This window comes from Podarcis muralis, chromosome 1 (assembly GCF_964188315.1).
Source record: "Podarcis muralis chromosome 1, rPodMur119.hap1.1, whole genome shotgun sequence".
In the NCBI taxonomy this organism is placed as follows: Eukaryota; Metazoa; Chordata; class Lepidosauria; order Squamata; family Lacertidae; genus Podarcis; species Podarcis muralis.
Window position 1 is genome coordinate 22202176 of NC_135655.1, and position 22884 is coordinate 22225059.

General features: G+C 42.2%; 1 protein-coding gene across 1 annotated transcript in view; it reads left to right on the forward strand.

Moving 5' to 3' along the window:
* ITPK1 (inositol-tetrakisphosphate 1-kinase) overlaps positions 1-22884 on the forward strand; it is a 124536-nt gene that overhangs the window by 23748 nt on the left and 77904 nt on the right. Inside the window, exon 2 of the mRNA XM_028717223.2 lies at positions 12680-12704. Coding sequence (XP_028573056.1) covers positions 12680-12704 — 25 coding nt within the window. The remainder of the gene's footprint in view (positions 1-12679; positions 12705-22884) is intronic.

A 22884-nucleotide genomic window follows, 5' to 3' on the forward strand; every position in this document is an offset into this window, starting at 1 on the left:
AGCCGCTAATAGCCGTGCTTCGCAAGACGAAAAAACCGCAAGACGAAGAGACTCGCGGAACGGATTAATTTCGTCTTGCGAGGCACCACTGTATGGCTTTCCAAAACCCAACCCTGCTCTTCTCATCAGCTTTTCATACATGCCACATCTCATGTGCTTTTGTCAGGTTTGGAAAGAGAAGCTATCCTTGAACTGGACAGCTCACAGCTGTGAGCTTATGAGTAATTCTGTTAAATTCATAGAATTACTTAAGAGTCTGTGGGAGATTCCACCGAGGGATTCTTCAGCTTGCAATTGGCATGTTGAAACTTCACAACCATCAAGATACTGAGACATGTTCAAATATGGCCTTCTACAGTCTCCTCCGCCCTGTTCCTCAGCCCCCAGATCATCAGTTTCGGACATATGTCACATTTCTGGCCAGCTCACAACTATGGTCTTGTGACTAATTTGGCCACAATTTGCTATAAGTGTATCCTTTTCCCATAAGCCAAAGGCTGCATTTCGACATAACGAGAACAAGTGTTGGCCTTGTGTGCTATGTATGGAAATGAGGAGTGTATGGCTATGAGGAGAATGGAAATTGCTGCTTCTGTTTTGTCTAAAACGCAGCTTGTCGTTTTCATCCTGAATTGCAGTTAATTTTAACTATGGTTAGTCATGGGTGTAGCCAGGATTTTTGTTGGGGGGGAGCAGGCCTTTTGTGGGGGGGGGGCAGAACCTCAATTTGCCATGTATTTTTATTGATTTTTTTAATGGGGGAACAGCTGCCCCCCCCGCCCTCCCTTGGCTAAGCCCATTTGGTTTGTTGCTAGAATTGGAAGGCCTGGGGGGGGGGAATTGGGGGGGGGGCAGAAATCCTGTCACACAAGTGGACATCCTTGTGCTGATGGTATGGTGGCTTAGTGCTACGCTGGAAACAAGGCACAATAATTTTCAGAATACATGACGTTTTTCTTTACTCTAATGTTAGTGGCTTCTTCTGGTTTTTTTAATTGATCCTTATGAACTGGCAAAACCAGAGGCTACAGGTCCCTTGGTGTTCACTAGCTTGTATCTCTATTTGTAACAACAAAATTAAAAATATATGATGATGATGATGATGAATAATACACCGCCCTACACCTGCAGGTCTCAGGGCAGTTCACAGGACGAAATCAGAGTATAAAACCACGAAGTACATAATCAAAATAAAAACAACAATCACCCAATAACCCCCCCCCCCCCCAGCACATTTTAAAAGCACATAGGATGTCAATCAAATCATCCAAAGGCCTGATTACAGAGGAACTTTTTGCCTGGCACCTAAAGGTGTATAACGAAGTGACTCGATCCATAAAGGGTGAGATTTTTATTTTTATTTTTTCTTTGAAGTATGACACATTTTTCAATTTCCCCTCAAATTTCTGTCCCCCCCAGAAAACCTCTCAAGGGAAAAACCCCATCTTTTCCCATAGCTTCAGAATTTCTGGAATTGTTATATCTTTAGACACAGTAAGCTGTGACTGACCTAAAATGAAAACAAATGTTTCCAAACTCCATGTGGCTGTGTCAGAGGCTTGTTATCGTAACGCTAACCTTAATCCTCTTTTGAAATATCTGCTGTTCCCTTTAAAAAAAATAAAAAATCCCAGAACAAATGGAAGTTTAACACATTCTGTTTTGTCTTGAACATCGGATAAAGTATTATTTAATATAGCAAAACTTCTCTGGGTTGGACTGTTCCAATAAGTATCTCAATTAATTGTTTTCTGAAGAAAGGAAGTATCTAAAATGCCACCCACCCATTTTGGGATAGCACCACATCACTTACCCCTGTCCTAGGGTCTAAGCACCATTAAGTGCTCTGTAATTTATTTATTTATTGGCTTTGATTTGGCAGCTCAATATATGCCAAATGCTCAACAAAATGACGTTTGGATCTCAGGAAGTTCTGAATCCACATTTCTGATACTTTCCTTGGGGCAGCGAAGATGTTTTACGACTTGTACAGTGGAATGCTGCACGCAGTTTAAGACCCTTGTTTTGGACAATCTGCGCTTCTTTGGCTGTCTTTATAGGGCACCGTGATTCATATTAAATTGGTTTGCCAATGCCTCTCCTTGTAATAATGGAAAATTTCAACTGAGGACACTCTGTCTTCACTGCAGCTGTGTCCGTGGTGGCCCTTCCAAGCTCTTTCAGTTCTAACGCTTGGAACGAGAGTCGTTTGACCTGTTGGAGCTTGAGCATTTGGTGTTTGTAGTACACAGTGAATCATCCACCTTTTTGTTTTCCCTTGGGACTCTATGGGAAAGTTAGCCACAGACTGATTAGAGGACCAGCATATAACTTTTTGTTTTGCTTTTTTTTTTAAAAAAAAAGATACCTAGGATTACGGTTAGTCTGGAATGTATTACTGATGTCTCTGCCTCCCTGCTTTTAATCTTTGCTTCGATGTTTCCTACCTGTTTTCTGTGATGATTTTGCTTTATGCTTGGTTTTGCATTACACACACACACACACACACACACACACACACCCACACACCCCTGGATTCAACTTCCACCCCTCAGCCTCATATACTGTATATGAAACAGAGGTTATCTTGATGCAAATGGGCTAGATGACCTTCAGGATCACTTCCAACTCTACAATTCTATGAAATCCCACAAGATTTTGTGCTGACGAATGACAAAGATTATGAGCCACTGGAGACAAAGTTCTGTTTAATCAAACATGATCAAGTTAATAGCTTGTTCTTCTTCAATTTAACATGTATTGTTGTTGTTAGAATTAGATTCTGGTTCACCCAGCTTTAGGGTGTGTTTTGACTTCTTTTTGCTTATGATAGCAGAATTCACTTTCGTTTTCGTTTTAGGTGAGTGCTCAGGAGTCTTAAAGGCGCTTGTGGTTTGCAAACATGTCATTTTTCGTTTTGTTCCTTAGATCAGCATTTCTTTGGTCTTCCCATTTCAAACATATGTGTACTATATAGTAGCAGACATTCGTGGAAATTCAGCTTATTATACTGATATGTGATACATCTGTTAGTGTGCTGGATTAAGACCTGGGAGACCAGGGTTCCAACTCCTACGCAGCCATGAAATTCACTGAGTGACCTTGGACCTGTCACTCACTCTCAGCCTAACCTACCTCAAAGGGTTGTTGTGGGGATTAAGTGGGGAGGAGCAGAACGATGCTTGCCACCTTGAGCTTCTTGGAGGGAAAGTGGGATATAAATGCAAAAATAAAATATGAAATCAACATGGGATGTGTCTTCTTCATTGGAGGTTTTTAAGCAGAGGTTGGATGGCCATCTGTCATGAATGCTTTAGTTGAGATTCCTGCATTGCTGAGGGTTGGACTATATCAGGCATAGGCAAACTCGGCCCTCCAGATGTTTTGGGACTACAACTCATATCATCCATGACCACTGGTCCTGTTAGCTAGGGATGATGGGAGTTATAGTCCCAAAACATCTGGAGGGCTGAGTTTGCCTATGCCTGGACTATATGGTCCCTTCCAGTTCTGCAATTCTATGATTCTATAATTCGTGGAATGGAGGAAAAAAACAAGTGTGAATTGTGGCCAAATCACCTGTGAGATGAATCTTAACTTGAATGAAGAAATTGCCTTAGGTGGTTTGGCTGCTTCAGCCTATGGAGGCTAATCCTATATCACAGGATCAGTAGGGTCGATTTGTTAATTAAAATTTGCACATTCTGAGTGAAGGAAAAGACTCAATGCTGGATTGAGAAGGTGTAGACCCCCTTGGCCACATCCATTTTGGTAGTTTGGGCAATCCTCAATTGATGCCCTTCCAAAAGGAGCTCAGCTTCTTCAGCCCCCACTGTGTAGCTCCTCACACAAGACAAGCTCCTTAGTCCTGCCCAAATTGATGAAGATTGGGTTTGTCTCTTTTATTCAGTAACAAGGGAGAGATCTTTCTCAGCAGTGGCACCCCAAATATGGAATGCCCTCCCTAAACCGTCTCATGTGATGCCTACAAAAACAACCCTGGGATGGCTCTGTGGACATGAGACTCTTGATCTCAGGGTCCGAGTTTGAGACCCATGTTGGGCAAAAGATTCCTGTATTGCAGGGGCTTGGACTAGATGACTCTTGTGGTCCCTTCCAACTCTATAATCCTATGATTCTCTAGCCTAGTGATCCTCCTGCAGTAGGAGAAAGAAGAACAAAGCTGGCAGATGGCAAGAGGCACAACTTGGAGCCTTCAATCTGCTCTTTTTATATAAGCACCTAAACTCCACTAAATAATCACAGGCTGTTGGACAGAACATTTTGTGGGTGGAGGGACAGAAACAGGGTCAGACCTTTAAGAAAATACACACATGGATAAGCCCTAAGGCACAGTAGGATTTTCTACATACTGTGTTTACTATATTTGGTTCACTTCAAGCAGTTGTACCTACAGTCCTCTGGGATGGAAGGTCAGGTTAGGTGGAAGTAAAAAAACATTGCATGGATGTCAAGAACCAGCCCTTAACACTGTTTATTGTTTGAGTAAGATTTGCAGTACATAGATGCTTGGGGAATTGCTATTCTTATTTGAAACTTTCTTGCAGACAAATTCATTTTGTTAAGACTTCTTGCAAGGTAAGTGTGTCTGGGTTGAGTCTCTAGAGACCCGCGCAGGCACACATCAGCAGTTCCGGAAAGTGTCAAAGGATATATAAAGAAGCTCGTTCAATTTCCCACCAAGGAAATTCATTCAGTTGCATGGCGCAAATCTGACCCGGGATCTTCCTTTTGACCGCAATCTGCAACATGGGACCTAGTTTTAATTTAATTCTCTCTCTGTGTGTGTGAGCGAGACAGACAGATAGACAGACAGACAGACTCTGTTTAAAGTTGTTTGTTCTCCCTAGGAAACCCCGGGGAATTGCATTTCTGTGTGTTTGGAATGGAGGGAATAGTGAAAGCCAACAACATAAATCTTAGAGTCTGCGCCAAACTACGATTCCCAAGACTTTGAAGAGAAGCTGTAAAACTAGTCTAGAAGCGGGATAAACCTGCTACCCCCAGTCTGTCTCCCCCTTTCTGTTTTTCAACATCTTTTTTTGAAAAGTCGCATGTTTTGGGTCTTGGCTGCATCTTACTACAGTGGTACCTCGTGTTACGTACTTAATCCATTCCGGAGGTCTGTTCATAACAGGAAACCGCTTGTAACATAAGGCGCGCTTTCTCTAATGGCGCTTGCCGCACTGCCAGAGCGTGACTTTGCTGCCAAGGAGTGTGGTGGAGTCTCCGTCTTTGGAGGTCTTTAAGCAGAGGCTTGACAACCATATGTCAGGAGTGCTCTGATGGTGTTTCCTGCTTGGCAGGGGGTTGGACTCGATGGCCCTTGTGGTCTCTTCCAACTATGATTCTATGATTCTATGACTTCCACTTGCATCCCGGGGCAAAGGTTGCAACAAGGGGCATCTACTTCCAGGTTAGCGGAGCACGTAACCCGCAGCATTTGTAAGGGGGATGGTACGTAACACGAGGTACCACTGTATAGGAACTGACTAAACCATTTGGAAACGAATGGTATATTTCCTGTTGTTGTTCTCCACCTAAACAGAATCTTGTTGGGCGAGTTGCATTGTGTAGCTAAAATGAGCTTAGCTTAATGTAGCCGTCCCATAGACATCCGACTGGCAATTTTGGGGACAAAATGCTAGATTTAGATGGGCCTTTGGTCTGATCTGCTACTATTCTCCTTTTGCTCTTGTGTGCGTAGCAGTTAGTGGGCATGTTTGGAGACCGCTGTGATGCCACTTAGAAGTCATTTCCTGTGTTTAGATTTAAAAGCAGTTTGCTGTGTTGGTGGGATGAAAAGCTAAAACCTGTAAAAGCAACTCCCACCCCCAAAGTGCTTGACAGAGGCAATGTTCGAAGCAATGTTTTCAACTTATGCCCTGGTTCTCCTGTCCTTATCCTTCCTTTTTTCTTTTTTTAAAAAATAGTTAATATTAGCATATGCAAATTTATTTATTTAGAAAATTAATATACAGTGCTGCTGAGCATTTTTGGCAAAAATGGCTATAAAATCAAAAAGCAATGAAATACAAATAAAGATCAGAATGCAATAAATATGCTTAAAACCTATTAATTAAAACGATGTCCTTGGGTAAAGAAGATTTTAGGAAATATTTGAGGCATCCAACAATTTCATTTACCTACATAGCAATCCCTCTCTTGCTTGGTTTAGGATTAAGTGACCCTACATGTAGTTCACCTGTAATTTTCATGAAAAGTCTATTGGAATGAGATGAGCCAGAATCTATTTTTCTGGATCTAAATCAGTAATGCTTATTTAAGTTTGGTGGCTCTACCTACCCACCCCCAGAACTACATTGAGCAGCAGCAGACACAAGCTACTTCTACTGTAGAAGAGTTGGTTTCTTTTATACCGTTTATTTTGGGATAGCTCCTTACAGAGCAGTTAACAAAATTTAAATGCAGTCCACACAATACAAGATCAGTAAAACCAATACAATCACAAACTAACATTAAAATAGTATAGTTTTTAAAGTCTTATTGCCAGCACATCCAGATTAAAAATGAAGCTCCTGCTTCTTTTGTGTCCAGTGTAAACACAAAAGAAAAGCTTCTGTTTCCTGTCACCCAAGTTATAGAGGAACTGTCGATGTATTGCATTAACATGTCGGTTATATTAAAGGGTAAAGGTACCCCTGCCAATAGGGGCCAGTCTTGACAGACTCTAGGGTTGTGCGCTCATCTCACTTAAGAGGCCGGGGGCCAGCGCTGTCCGCAGACACTTCCGGGTCACGTGGCCAGCGTGACGAAGCTACTCTGGCGAGCCAGAGCCGCACACGGAAACGCCGTTTAGCTTCCCTCTAGTAAGCGGTCCCTATTTATCTACTTGCACCTGGGGGTGCTTTCGAACTGCTAGGTTGGCAGGCGCTGGGACCGAACTACGGGAGCGCACCCCTCCGCGGGGATTCGAACCGCCGACCATGTGATCGGCAAGTCCTAGGCGCTGAGGTTTTACCCACAGTGCCACCCGCGTCCCTTGTCAGTTATATTACGTACATCTTTATCTGTTTTAAGCAAGCCCTTCAACTGGCTGTTGAATGTGAAACTAGTAAAATATCCAGTGAAGTATTGGCCAAATATATTTTTAGCAATATCCATTGATGTTCAGGCAGACTTCCACTCATGCACTGGGACTTTTCTTTCCTCCCCTCTTCTCCAGAAGTTCCCCCAACCACCTGGAGAAGATTTTTGGAGCATGCAAGGGACTGGCAGGCAGGAGTAGAAGATAACACACCACTTAGATGTCACCCAGGCCTCTTGTTCCAACTGTTTGTTGTATTTCAATAATGTGCTTTTTGTTTTGTTTTCGGAAGTACACTGTGCCCTTGTCGATCCTTCAGCATGTAAGAATATTGGGTATGCCCACCGATGCCATTGCAGTTGTATATTCAATCCCTTCAAGAGCACATTGGCTGTGCGTGCGTGTGTGGCTATGGTTAGCTGGTATATCTGCAGCAACGCTGTTATCGTCCTGTCTGGCGATGACTATCGTGACAAAAATGAGGTTACGCATGGACAGTTTATTGCTCCAGTTCTGTGTCCCAAGAGTTCCAGCGCCGAAAAACATGGAGAGTCATTCGGAGATTATTTCTTTCTCCATCTCTGTGATTCACCTATAACAAGTTATTGTGGCGTTTCATTTTCAGGGAACAATCTCTGGTATGTAAGGAAGGGTGATAAGTGCTTTCTCAACAGCTGATTCCTAGCCAGCTGGGGCAGTGGCCCAGGAGTCTTACAACGTTAATCCCCAGTGTCAAGAATCGTGACTCAGCTCTTCCCGCTATGAGCATTACAGCTCTACTTTACGAACCTGTCGCCTTGATTATTGTTGACCCCACCCCACCAGCCTATGCATGTCAGAAGCCTTTTAAAATTGAATGCCAAGGTTTTCGTAGGTTTTTTTTAATAAAAAAAAACAAGGTCTTGTAGCTTACGTAAGGGTTTCAACGGGGCAGCCCTTGTGCTGCTGACTCTATACTGTCAAAGCCCTCTAATCTAATCCAAAACAGGAAGACTGCAAGTAACATAAGTTCAAGAGGAAAAGGATTATAAAGCCTCTGTACGTGAGAGGCCTGGTGCTCTATTGTGGCTTAGGAAATTCTGACTGAGTCAGGGTCAAACCATCTATCAATATCTTCTGAGGGAGAAGCCTAGGAGGACGCCTGGGGCCTCTTCTTGTGCTGCTTTTTATATGCACGTGTCTCTTAAAAGCACTAGGTGTTTTTGAATGTATCTAATGTGTTCTAAAGAAGCTTTATTGATTTAACTGTGTAATGCTTGCTGATAAAAAGAAATCTAGGAAAACACCAAGGGAGGCGGCATTGCACTGCACAAGACAACTGGCCCATCTGGACCAGTATTTATTGACACTGGCTGGCAGCAGCTTTCGGAAGCTTGGGGAAAAGTTCCTTTCCCCCACGCCTAATTCTTTAGCCAGGGATGAAAACTGATGCCGCATGCAAGGGATGTTTTCTATCACCGAGTTATGGCTCCTGACACAGTGATAGGAAATTTCCCCTCCCCATACAGTGGTACCTCGGGTTAAGAACATACCGTAATTTGTTCTGGAGGTCTGTTCTTAACCTGAATCACCACTTTAGCTAATGGGGCTTCTTGGTGCCGCCGTGCCGCCGGAGCACGATTTCTGTTCTCATCCTGTAGCAAAGATCTTAACCTGAAGCACTATTTCTGGGTTAGCAGAGTCTGTAACCTGAAGTGTATGTAACCTGAAGCGTATGTAACCTGAGGTACCACTGTAATTCCATTTCTCTCTATATATATTTTGACACACCTATGACACAGTCCCCTCATAAGAAAGCAAGGTCCATTCCTAGTTCTCTTTCTTTCTTTCTTTCTTTCTTTCTTTCTTTCTTTCTTTCCTCCCTCAACTTTTTGTCCTCACTGCCTCACAAATTATAGAGCATCCTCCTCGAAAGAGAGCCATTTCCCTACTTCTCACACCACCCCGGTTTTCTTCTCATGTGCCTTTTTCTTCATGGGTCTCCAGAGGCATTTTTTCCAAGGGTGTGTGTGGTGGGGGAGGGATGTGAAGTAAAATAGCGTGGGGGGGGGGGAGCAAGCTAGTTACTCACAAAAAATAAAAATAAAATAAATGTCTGCACATTTTGACTTATACTTCAGGTTCTACAAATGCTAGAAACGTACGTTTTTTTTTTTTTTTTTAAAGGAAAGGTGGGAATCTGTGGGTTATGGTTCATTGGGGGGGGCAGCATTTGTCCCCATGGCAACCCATGCTTTTCTTGCACCTATTGGGGCAGCTCTCCCAAATCCATTCCCAGGTTTCTTCCAAGTTCTCTCTTGCTTTATTTGTTTAATTTATCTACATTCCCTCCCAATATTTTTCTAGGGGCGTTGTTTTTCTCTCCCCTGTCCCCCCCTTTAATCTTTGCCTCATTTCTGTTTCATTGCACTTTTAAGATACCCCCTGACCTTCCTTCAGCCACTTACACCCCCTGTTTGGTTTGTATCTCGGTCTCTGAACAGCTCATAATATAAATAAAAGTGAATTTCCAATTTTTTTTAAAGAGGCAGTATCCTGCTTACACACGTGTGCCCTTCACGCTTGATGAGGTGTGTATGTGTTTAGTATTCAGGATAGGCATATACAAGAACAAACTAGTAAAATGAGAATCTGCCTTTAGGCTTGGAATATCTTGAATTCCTTTCCAACCCCCATGACAGCATATCTGGTAGTCATACGACAACCGCAACTACTGTCGTTTTCTGCTTAAGTCATTTTGTAGCCATAACATGCAGCGTACAGAACCATGTTTGTTCTGTGTGTCATGTTACACTTTTTTTTTTGAGGAAAATATGATTCTCCTGTTGACATTTGCTCTTCCCCAGTCGCTTCTGCATCCAGTGTGATGGCATGGCATGTTAACATTATGCATGGTTCTGCTTTCTGAGAATGTGGAGTCAAAGCTTTCATGCTCCCTCTTGAGTCACGAGGGGGGAAGGAGGCAGGGTTAGAAACTCAGATATATAAGTTAATGGCTCCTTAAACCTAGATTAGGGCCGCCACAACGGTATGTCTAGGTGCCATTCCCCGCCCAGTGGAGATGATGATGAATTTCATTTCTATAGCGCTTTATATTTTAAAGAAAAAACCTCAGAGCGGTTTGCAACACATCAAAACATCAAATAAAGCAATCCAGAATAAAACAAATTCAAGCTTCAAGCAAAATAGTTCAGATCCTCCTCTAAGTGACATTTTGCTTTCCCCATATTTATTCAGTGTTGGGCTAGGACCTGGGAGATCAGGGTTCAAGTCCCCACTCAGTCATGAAGCTCACTGGGTGATCTTGGGCCTCTTAACCCACCTCACAGGGTTGTTGTAGGAATTAGCTGGGGGGGGTGAACCATGTACTCATTGGAGGAAAATCTCGGATTTAGATGCAATAAATAAGCTCTTCTATTTACTAGCTTAAGAAAGCTGGAGGGGCCAGCCTGATGGAGATGTCAGTCACCAGCCTGGCATCCAGAAATCTCCACGTAGTCGCAGTTAGACCCATGCCAGAAGCAAAACGTACCTGGCGCCTGGCTAATTTCTAACACTTGGAGGGAAGGAGATCATGACTGAAAGACAAGGCAGAGATATGACTGCCCTAGAGCTGTAAATCAGGGGTAGGGAAACTGTAGCCTTCCGGATATTGGATTCCAACTTCCATTTCCCCTGACTGTTGCCCATGCAGACTGGAACTGGTGAGAGTTGGGGCCCAAGAACAGCTGGAGTCCCCATCTTTGCTAAAATTAATTCAACAGCAGATTTTTCTTTTAACAAAGAAAGCCGATTAGGTTTTTTTTAAAGGTTTTTTTGGCCTCCTTTGGTTTTCAAAAGTGAAATTTGTGCATTTCAATTAGAAGAAGGCTACATCAGAATTATTAAGTAGCTGTGAATAATTTAGAAACCAAATCAAAATAATTGTCCATCACAATGATCACATTTTCTTACTGTTTGGTGTAAGAAATTAGTGGACGTAAGCAGCCAAGAATGCACCTGCCTTTTTCATTTGAACTTTGATTTTTTTATTTTGCACTAGAATATGCACTAGTAAATCAGTGAACACATTTTGTTAATTGGCACTGTAAAGAAGTTTCAGAAACACCTTAAGTATATCAGCCATCAGTTTGTTGCTATTTGCTCCGTTTGAAAGCATAATAAAAATATGTAACGGGGGTGGTTAGGGACATATGTCACTCTTCAAAAATGACTTCATGGTTGGTGATTTCTACCTTCATCTTGTTGCCAGCTTGCTTATTATAAACATCTAATAGCCTGACATGCTTCAGATAATATAGAAATAAGAATAATGTATACCACTGTTGTATGTTTATACTGATTGATTGATTTGATAGCAAATACTGGGTGATATTCAGCTATGTTTTAGTCAGAGTGGAACCCTTGAAATGAATAGACCTAACTCTGCTAATTAATTCCAGTGTTTGATAAAACCTAGTAGAATACCTCTAACTGTCTTTTAGTATTGAGATTTGCAGTTATTATTTCATAGATTTCCAGTCTGTATTTTAAGGATTAGTTGTCATTCTAAGAAGCCAATGTTAAGATTCCAATATTTAAAATAGCGGCAAAAACAATTAACAACAATAAAATAATCTAGAATAAAATGGTTCTTTAAAATGACAGCCATAAAACCATCTGAATGTAAACTAAAATAATAATAATAAATATTTGCAGCTTTACTAAAGGACAGTCTGATGGGGGGGGGGATATGAATTTTCTTGGAGATTGCAGCAGACCTTTCAATGATGATGATGATGATGATGATGATAAATAATTTATTATTTATACCCGGCCCATCTAGCTAATACATTAAAGCATCAGTCATTAAAAATTTCCCTAACGTCAGATAGTTGTTTATCTCTTTGACATCTGATGGGAGGGCATTCCACAGGGCGAGTGCCACTACCGAGAAGGCCCTCTGCCTGGTTCCCTGTAACTTGGCTTCTCGCAGTGAGGGAACCGCCAGAAGGCCCTTGGCGTTGGATCTCAGTGTCCGGGCTAAATGATGGCGGTGGAGACGCTCCTTCAGGTATACAGTGGTACCTCGGGTTAAGTACTTAATTCGTTCCGGAGGTCCGTACTTAACCTGAAACTGTTCTTAACCTGAAGCACCACTTTAGCTAATGGGGCCTCCCGCTGCCGCCGCGCTGCTGGAGCACAATTTCTGTTCTCATCCTGAAGTAAAGTTCTTAACCCGAGGTACTATTTTTGGGTTAGTGGAGTCTGTAACCTGAAGCGTATGTAACCTGAAGCGTATGTAACCCGAGGTACCACTGTACTGGGCCAAGGCCGTTTAGGGCTTTTAAACTAGCCATAGGATGTCCTCTTTCTTCTGAATTTGGAGTAGAAACATTCAGGTCTGCAAAAGTTCCATTCATTGGGTTGGCCATGCTCCTAAAAATCTGCCGTTCATGTCTAGAAAGTTTAGAATGACATTATTCTCATGCATCTGTATGTAATGTCAGGTCGTAGACAGTTCGGTTTCCCCCAGCCTGGAATATGCTGTTTCTTAAAAAAGAAACTAAGGCAATAGCTGAATTTAACTTCTTAATAAATAACTGTATTTTTCTACCTTTTCTTTTTCAGGAAAAGAGGGATAGAAGTTATACAGGTGAGTACAATTGTTTTCCCGTCCCCCAATTCTTTAAAGGGGTTTTCTTTCTAAATCTCTTTATCTATGTTTGGTATCACTGCCTTTCAAGTTTTCCTTTCTTCGCGGTGACGGACTTGTACTTCTAATGCTGGATTGCGGATAGGTTTCATTATGCCATAGTATTGCAATTATGGGGTGGAAGCAGGCATTGCAAAAAAACAACACATTGTTTCCAGAGCACACTGCATTGCTTTTGGCACTCAAATTATGAGAACAAACGTAGGAAGCGCCTAGTGCAATTCTCAGTATCTCCTTCTGGCTCCACCTATTTGTAGTCAAATCATGCCCTCCAGTAGCCTTTTAAAAAGAGGGTCTAAGGGGGCAGCCTCCCTCTGCCCCCCTGTAATCCAGGTACTATGGTTATTCCCCCTGTCCTGCCTTTCCCTTGTAATGTGGTGATGAAACACACAATGGGTTGTGTGTCTTATTACTACGTGTGATGGGGAGAAGAGGAGATATTAAGCAGAACGTCGCAGGAGAAGCCATCTGTTGTTGGCAGTGCCTTATATACACCCAAAGGGTGATATTCATTGTTAGTCATACTCTGAGCAAAGGCATCGAAATCAGTGGATTTAAGTTGTTGAGGTCCATTGACTTCCATGAGTCTACTCTGAGTATGATTGATGTTGGAGATCACCCAAAGACTTAAGGGAAGGGAAAAAAACCCTATTATGAATGAATGCACAAAATGTGCCAGTAGAAAGAACGAAAAATGAAATACTCAACAATTCGCTGTTATAAATGTCTTCAAGCATCTGGACTTGGCTAATGTCAGAAGGTCTACATTGCTTTATAACCCGTTGCCCTGACTCAGTAGGAGTCACCCGGTGAAGTTTGCTTTAATTAAAAATTGTAATCCTTGGCTCCAGTCATCCATCTAATTCTTGGAACTCAAAAATAGGGCAGCAGTGTCTCACTGAATGAAGAATCCAGATCCATGACTAATATTGATCGGCTGGAGATGTTGTACAATGACTGGTGTTGGTTCTTTTTCTTCTTCTGCGTTCCAGCGACATTAGTGCAAAGCAAAGGTTTTGCTGTAAAGGGATGGAGTATATTTTTTTCAGTGCCTCGTAGTAAAAAAAAATCCATTATCGCTAGTGAATCCTGTTTGAAGATTATTATTCAAGAACAAAATTTTGTACTTCAGAATAAGTGTAATACAGTGGTACCTCAGGTTAAGAACTTAATTCGTTCCGGAGGTCCGTTCTTAACCTGAAACTGTTCTTAACCTGAGGTACCACTTTAACTAATGGAGCTTCCCGCTGCGCCTCCAGAGCATGATTTCTGTTCTCATCCTGAAGCAAAGTTCTTAACCCGAGGTACTACTTCCGGGTTAGCGGAGTCTGTAACCTGAAGCGTCTGTAACCTGAGGTACCACTGTAGTTACAAAAGCATAGGGAGGAGATCCTTACAGTTGCTTGCAGAACTGAATATGCTACTTGGAGAAAATCACCAGAAGAAATGGCTAAAGCTTTTCTAGCTTTCAATTCAGAGGGGCTAGTTTTATGAGAATCTACCTACAGTGTGTTTTCATGGAAGAACATCCTTCCCACTCTGCAAACGGGGCCCTATGCACCTTGCCAGCTTCTTGGTTCTCATTCACTCAAAAGACATCTCAGGGTTAGGCTCAGGTGTGTCATACTGGAGCTTGATTTTCCTCGCTTCCCAAAATGGAGAGCAAAACCTCAGATTATTATTGCATAAGGATAAATGAATTGCTTTTGTCAAATTGCTCATAACCTGTTGCAACATTTCATGGCAGAACAATTTTGTGCGTTCAGAGAGGCAGTACTGGTGCCTTATCAATTGCAGATCACTGTTCCTCTCGAACAGGAATTTATGAAATCTCAAATCTAGGAGCAGAAGCGGCCAGTGCTTTTCCACCTTTCAGTTTGGATTTGCGTTTCTGTGTAAATGCACATACCAAGAGTACATTTTGAAGAGCTTGCTGAAAATGCTGAGAAATCAAAATAGGATGGACTCAAATTGAAACTTGCAACTCAGCTTGAAGTTGTAACGGGAATATATTAATAGATACTATTCTTAAAGATTTATCTGTTTTTACTTAACATGCTGTGCTTCCATCAGAAATATGACCCATCGGAACATATAGGAGTCAGAGTATTTGTCTATCTAAGCTCAAAATGCTCTGAACACAGATTGGCAGGTTCTCTATAGAATTTCAGGTGGGTGTTTTCCAGTCCTAGTAGAGATGGCAGGGGTTAAAAAGGGGACCTTTTGCATGTAAAGCAGCCCTTTCCCAAGCTGATGCCTTCTAGATAATGTCCAACTGCAGCTCCTACCAGCTCTCACCCGCATGGCCAACAGCTGGGATTATGAGAGTTTTATTCCAACAATATCCAGAGGGCACCAGTTTGGGGAAGGCTTACGTAAAGCATGTGTTCTACCCCTGAGCTATGGCTTCTCCTCAGGGCAGCTTACAAAATTCATATATAACTCAGGCAAACTAAAAACATCACAGAGGCATGCAAAAGTGCAGAGGATCAGTCTAAATAGCCTTCTCTGCTAATAAAGAAAAATTAACTGGCCAGTCCAAAGAGGGAGATTCTTATCAAGCAGGTGCTATTGCACATAAAAATAGTCCTGCTTTTGGTGATGAATTGGAACAACTTTTTTGTTGTTGCCACAGTTGTAGTCTTAATTTGAGATTCCTGCCCTGCTAAATTAGCAGATTTGCCCTTTTAAACTGTGTTCCAATTCTAGCTTGATCTAATAGCGTCCTCCCCAATGTGTCAACTCTGTAATGCACGTCCTTCCGTCATAAGATCAGCCCTGCTCGGATCAGGCCTGAAGTCCATCTAAGTCCATCCATCCTGTTCTCTCCGTGGCCAACTGGATGCCTATAGGGTTCCGAACCTGAGTACCAGAATGTCACTGGCCCAGTTGTTACTGGTATTCAAAGACACAAGGCCTCCAACAGTGGACACAAAATCTGGACATTGTGGCTAGAAGCCATTGATAGTCATTTCCTCCATTAAATTGGTCTCAGCTTCTTCTAAAACCATCCAATTTGGAAGCCATGACTAATACTTGTGGAAGCGAATTCCAGAGGTTAAGTACATGCTGTATGAAGAAGTGCATTCTTTTGTCTGTCCTGAGTCTTCATTGGATATCTTCTTTGTGAACAGCCCTCCCTCCCCCCCCCCCCCCGCCATTGTGTGCAGCATTGGCCAATGAAAGCTTTCTGTTATCTTTAAATGCAAAATAGGTTACAGTTCAGTCGCAGCCCATGAGACAGGATAAAAAACTTGGCCAACGCTCTGCAGTATTGAATATACTATGCCTGCTTGGCTTGTGCAAATATTTGTTCTCATGATACTAAGCTTGTGACACAAAATTGCTGGTCACAATTGGAAGACGTCGTTTCTCTGCTGCGGAACCGTTCTGCATGCTGTTGGGTGGAAATGCTGAAGGTTGCTGTACAGCACACCGGGAGGATTTAATTGGGTATTTTCACACCAGTTACTTCTGAAAATGGTCAACTCTTTAACTGTGGTTCATGTACCCTGGCTCTAGATTACGATATCCCGGTCTTAGTGAAGTGGTAGGGGGTGCATTTGTGTTAAGCAGTAGGCTTGCATTTGTTCCAGGATTATATCCTCCTGATCTATGCTTAGGAGAAGCCGGCGGTGGCGGCTGCTGACAACAACTACAGTTCCGTATGTCTGCAGTCCTCTATTCTGTGTAGCCTGCTAATACTGTATGCAGGTTTACTTAGAAAAACTCCCTGTTTAAAAAAACAAAACACTGAGGGTGTGATCTGCTTGTACTGGCATCGTACCACCCATATACAGAAGCGGTGGTGGCACCCAGATTGTGGAACACCCTCCTTGTAGATGCATGATTTGCACTGACACTACAATCCTTTCAGTGCCAGATTAAAACTTCTATTTGTGTGTGTTTGCCTGGACGTTTTTAAGCATTGGTTATATTGTCCAAGTGGCTGCTTCTGTTTCTTTATCTGTTTAGAAATGGTATAACTAGTTTAGTTATGCCCATTTCACATCGCTGTGCTATCCATGTAGGGGTGAACACCAGTTTATAAAAGTATTAGTTAGAAATTTAAAATAAAAAAGATTAAAATAATGCTACATTGCAGATTGTTCCCCCCCAAACCTTTGCATACACATCATCATCACCTTCATTGAATTGATATCTGAATCACCCTCCACAAATATGTCCCAAGGCATATTTATGGACATACTCCTAAAAACAGTGCTCCCAATTTACTGTTGCTGGGTTGTTGGGGTTGTTTTTTTGTTTTTTTGTTTTGTTTTTTAAACAACACAGTTAAAATCTCCATCCTTTTAAAACAGCTGGATGCATCAGAAAGCTCCGAAGAAGCGAGTTTATCTTTAGCCAAAGTCAAGATACCGATGAAAACAGTTTGCACTAATTGTTGCCAGGCAACGGTTATTTTTGTGAAATATTGAGGGCTTTACTTTTGTGTGAAACATTAGTAGAATAAGCAAAGAACAGCAGAATATATCCAAGGAAAGGGAGCTTATAAAATACATATCGTATACATAGAGACTCGTCTGGAAGCCCTCCAAGCCAAGCACAGTTTGAAGAATGTTGGTGAACTGTCTCCCTGGGATCAGGGAAATGGTATTTACTTTTCTTTGCCTGCGTGCCAGTGGCTTACGAGAAAAAGGCACTTTTTTCTAGGATAGTTCAACTCTGGCTTCAGTGCCTAATGATGATGATGATGATGATGATGTTAACAGCATTTATATTCTGCCCTTTAGCCGAAAAGGCTCTTAGAGTGACTTACAAAACTCCATTCTAAGACAGTCCCTGCAGGGCATACAAGGAAATAAGCCTGGGAGGGAGGAGGAGAAAGCAAGCTCAGACACACATTTTAAAGTTACAACCATTGTCAGTGGTCATTCTTGGTGGGTTGTCCTTGAATAGAGAGCAGCCCTTCTCCAGAAACAACCTGCCATCGGATCTGAGAGTGGAGCTGGTGACCACATCCAGGTCAGGAGAACAGATAAGCTCCTGCCAGAGTCCTTCTCTCAGACAGCTGTCTCAATGGCAGTTAGAATCCTCACAGGAGGGGGTTGATGACATTAACTCTTCCTTTCATGCCATTGGCAAACATATTGGGGGTATCCAGGCGGCAACCATTTTGTGCCGGGCTTCCATTCCTGGCTCCCTGGCCTGACCCTGTTCTGCCCTTGGTGGCTGTGCGTTGGTTGGACACACACAAAATGGTTGCCCCCTGTAGACGGTATACGTGCCCCAGAAAGCTTGACTTTAACAAATGAATAGGCTTCTTAACTTTGCGTAAGGTTGCTGCAACCATTTTTCACTCTCTTGTGCCACCTCTCATCCATCTTCCCAAAGACAAAAGCCCACAGGGTTGTGTTATATCCCACAACCTTCAGCATGAATGCTGTAGTGGCAGTTAACAAGAAAATGAAAAAGAATGCAAGCATGCCATAAATTGGCAAAAGGCAACAAATAAAATGCAACCAATAACTCCTCATTTGCTTATTTATCAGAATTTGAGAACAGTTATTCTAGGGATATGTGGCATATTATTGTGTGTGTTTGTGTGTGTTTTTTTAAAAGGGCTAGCTCAGGAGCTTTGTGTGTTGTGGTTCTTTAGGAGTATTAAATGTGGTGGTGCCTCAGTCTGGATTCTCAGCTTTGCTTTAAAGTTTCTTAAAATAGCATTTTAGGATTGTGTGGACATTTTAGGAAAGTGTGTGTGTTATCATCTTCAATCTAAGAAACAGAGTGGTAGCAAAACAAAATTTACTGTGGTTAGAAATTAAATTGCATAATAAAAATTAAGCAAAAGAGCAAAAATTTTGGGATGAAGTGTGCAAAATATACTCATGTATACGGGTTGCAGAGTCTCATTTTCCTTGGTGCAGAATGAGTTGCCTGGGAGCAGAATTTTATTTTTTAAACACAGAATGCTTATAGCTCCTTCTCTCCCATAGTCTCTGTACAAGCAAAAGATGGTAAAATGGTCCTTGAATTTTTCAGATGTTGCTACAGCCCAAGGCATGGAGAGTGAAAAATGAAAATGGCGCACACCGTTCTTTTCTTCATACAAGTTCTCAGAAGTTCCAAAGTACAATCTGCCCTTCGCTATAAACAGCACTGAAACATCTGGTCTGCAGTAGCTAAGGGGAACACGCAGATAGACCCAAAAGACCTCATGCTTGAAAACAGGAATGCTGTCATTGGTTTTGCTTTTTAAGAAACAGATGCCTCTTTCTCCAATGTTTGACCCACCCTAAAAGTTCTCAGTAGCAAATAGATGAAGAAATAATAAAGGGTCAATGCCGTTGTGGTTGTAAAATGGGAAATCACCTTGGTGACTGACTGATCCAGGGGGCAATGCTGGACAGTTAAACTATCAATATTTTTCAGACAATTCATTAGTTTGCATGTATGTGTTGCAAATTGAATGGTTCCAAATAGGTTAGAACTTAGTGGTACTGCTTGTGCAACCTGCTCCTGCTCTCCTTATCTTCCTCATTCCCAAGGCAGAAGTTATCACGGAGCTAGGATAACTTTCAATTCAAACACAACGGATTCATTCATCCCATACCGGAAATTCTAAGGCGATTCTTCCAGTATGCCAAAGAGTACTTATTTCAATTGTTAGCAGAGACTCCCAATTCTTGCCCCTCTCATTGACCAACACACTAATGCCAGACAAAAGGTAGTTATTTATAGTGGCTTTGAAAGAATCCGCTGAAGAATGGATAGAAAAGACATCATTGAGGGGAGCTGATAGGATATAGGATCCTATAGATATAGGATCCTAGGATATAAGGAAAACCAAAAAGAAGAATGTTGACTGGTTGTGCAAATAAAGGAAAGCTTTTAAGTCTTGTTGACAGAAGCATGGAGCCTTGTGGTTTAAATGCATGCAAAATAGTTTGCTGCTATAAAAACATTTTATAGAAAACTCTTAACGTACCCAGTAGGTGTTGCCTTGCAAGGGGAAAGGCCATTACACTACTAGAACCCAAATCTAATGAAAATAAATGTAGGCAGAGTTAGGACAGACCCTGCAAGATGTAATGATGGCCACCAACATGGATGGATTTGGATAAGACAGTGTGCTAGACATCTCCCTGGAGGCTGTATTGGTAGCAGCATCAAGATCAGTGTGACAATTTTGTCCTCAAAGTGCCTAGCAAACTTATCGCAGCAGGCCTTTGATGGTTACAGTGCCCCACAAAGTAAGGCAGGTAGTACCAGGTTTCCCACCACCCAAAAGAGCTCTGCTGGGTGGCTTCTTGAGGACACAGTGGAAACAGCAACATAGATCTTTTTTGCTGCAAGCATCACTATCTGATAGTTTTGGCTGTGCTTTTTAATGGCTGTTTGTTCAGCTTCACACTGAGTTTTGCGCCACTTCCTCTCTAACTGTAGCCTGTCCTGCTTCCTTGCTAAAACTTTGGGTTGTGCAGAAGGAATGGTGTTAATTGGCAGAGTACCCGCAAAGAAAGAATTTAAGCATCCTCAGACAACATCACCCATGCCAGGTTTATCGAAGATGAGAAGTTGCTGCTAGAGCCTTCCGGACAATGTTGGTGCATAAGAAGTTTAAAAAAACTGTTTAGAATTTGAGTCAATTAAGCAAGCAGTGCGCCCTTGGTGTGCTCCATTTAAAGAACAGTACTGTAAAAGTTACATAAGGATGATAGCCCCGTGAACACTTCTGATCTCAGTATCTTCTGCATTGGTTCTCATTTGTGATCTCTGCAAAGAGGAGGGCTATAAAGTCAAGTGCTATTTATGAGGGGTTATGCTAAGGCTTTTCATTTTGATTAAAACCAATATTGAACATAGGTAGGCTGTAAATGTTAATTTCCCTTGACTCCCGGTGGATTGAGGTTTCGGCGCCTTTCTTTATTGGAGCTCTCAAGGTTATGTCCGGCCTTGTGTGCATGCATTTCCAAATGGTGACCTAGCAACCGGGTATGCTGCAATGATGGACAGCATGGCAAGAGCAAGGGTGGATGATGAAATCCTGACACTTAAAAAGAAACATCTCCATTTAGGTAACAGAAGAAAAAATTCGCTTGAAGTAAAAGTAAAAAACACACGCTTGACTTGGGTTTTAAAAGTTGTGCATTTGGTATTCCTCAAATGTCATTGAAACATAACTTCTTATAGTCTGCTTATTATTTTCCCTGTCTCTTCACCACAATTTTTCAAGTTTTTCGTCGCAGTGTGTAAACACTGGGCGATAGTAGCCGGAGCTTGTATACAACCTCAAGGAGGCCTTGCTTTGATCATCAGGGTTTTAACTAAATCCAGCGTGACATACTAGGCAGAGATTGAGCCAAAGCAGATTGTTCCACAAGCCAGCTCTTATAGGAACTCATGGGGTGGGTTGATGAGTGTGTGTGTGAAGGATCCTTTGTTAATCGGTGTTTGTATGTTTTGTTTTGTTTTTAGATGAGCCTTACTAACATTACTAGGGACGCGGGTGGCGCTGTGGGTTAAACCACAGAGCCTAGGACTTGCCGATCAGAAGGTTGGCAGTTCGAATCCCCGCGACGGGGTGAGCTCCCATTGCTCGGTCTTTGCTCCTGCCAACCTAGCAGTTAAAGTGCAAGTAGATAAATAGGTACCGCTCTGGCGGGAAGGTAAACGGCGTTCTGGTTTGCCAGAAGTGGCTTAGTCATGCTGGCCACATGACCCGGAAGCTGTACGCCGGCTCCCTCTGCCAATAAAGCGAGATGAGCGCCGCAACCCCAGAGTCGGTCACGACTGGACCTAATGGTCAGGGGTCCTTTTACCTTTACCTACTAACATTACTAAGGCAAAACATTTGGTCAAATGAAGGGCTGATCACCAGACATGTGGATAAGTAGCTTAGAAAAACCTGTTTCAAGCCATGATTTCCCCAATATCAAGTCCAGTAGGCTGCTCCTAGCATTGCATGAGTTGAAGTTCCACATGCATAACAGGACTTTCTCCCTTTTCTCCTAACCATTAGTTCGTTTGTATATGCACAGCATAGCATAGATGAACAAAAACATAACTCAGCCAAAATGAAACACTTTCTTTTGCTGGAAACCTATGGATTGCAAGTTTTAAGCAGTTCATTTAATCTCTCCTATTGAACGTGCTAAGCTTCGTTGGATTGTTCCCAAAGACTTTTGTTTACAATTAATAAAAAGTCTCCAAGGGCATGCTGATCTAGTTCTTCTCTTTGCTTCAGCACAACAATGTTTTCCAAAGAGGATCTAATAAACAAAATATATCCAGTGGTAGATTTATTATAATAGATTTATTGTAAACAATACCCTTTGCTTTCTGATCTTAATCCTGATTGTCCACCTGTGGAAGCCATTTGGCAGCTCTGGCTACCATTTTCAGATAGAGATTAGCTTTGTTATGATTGCCCTGGTTTTTTTGTTTTTGTTTTGGATAGAACGTTAGATCATTTTAAAGGAGCCTGTATTTTGGCAGCCGTTGCTATGTTTTTTAATATCTATCTATCTATCTATCCCCATTCTAGTGTATATGTATCACTTGGGGCAGTTTACAGCATATTGAAATTAAAAACAACACAGAATATTATAAAAGACAGAGGGCAACAGGTAGAAAATTATTAAAGTCTTATAAAATAGAAGCTATTAAATTGCTGGCAAAGGACATTGGGAGAGGGTGCCAGCTGCATTTCACCGTGGCAAGGTTTTCCATAATCTGGGTGTAGCCACTGAGAAGGTTCTCTCTCATTTTGTGTCGTGATAGTTGGGGGTCATCCCCCCCCCAATTTTTTTAAATTATGGGTGGAAACCATGGTAAAAAATTTTCCTGTTACCTCGTGATGATGAGCAGAAGTAGTGCCACCATCCTTCCTGTTCAGCATTTGTGCACTTTGCTATAATGGATTGCAGTCTCACCCTGAGTGCTGTTTCTCATCCCTTGAAAATGCCAGAAGAACCAAAGCTAGGGAAACCTGTGTGTGTGTGTGTGTGTGTGTGTGTGTGTGTGTGTGTGTGTCTGAAGTTGGCTTGAAGCTGGAAATAGGTGCTCCTTGGTGTAGAGGCCACCTGGGCGTCCTGTGACGAAGTTGGGTCCAGGAGTTTCCCCAAGCTATGGACTTGCTAATCCAGGGGAGTGC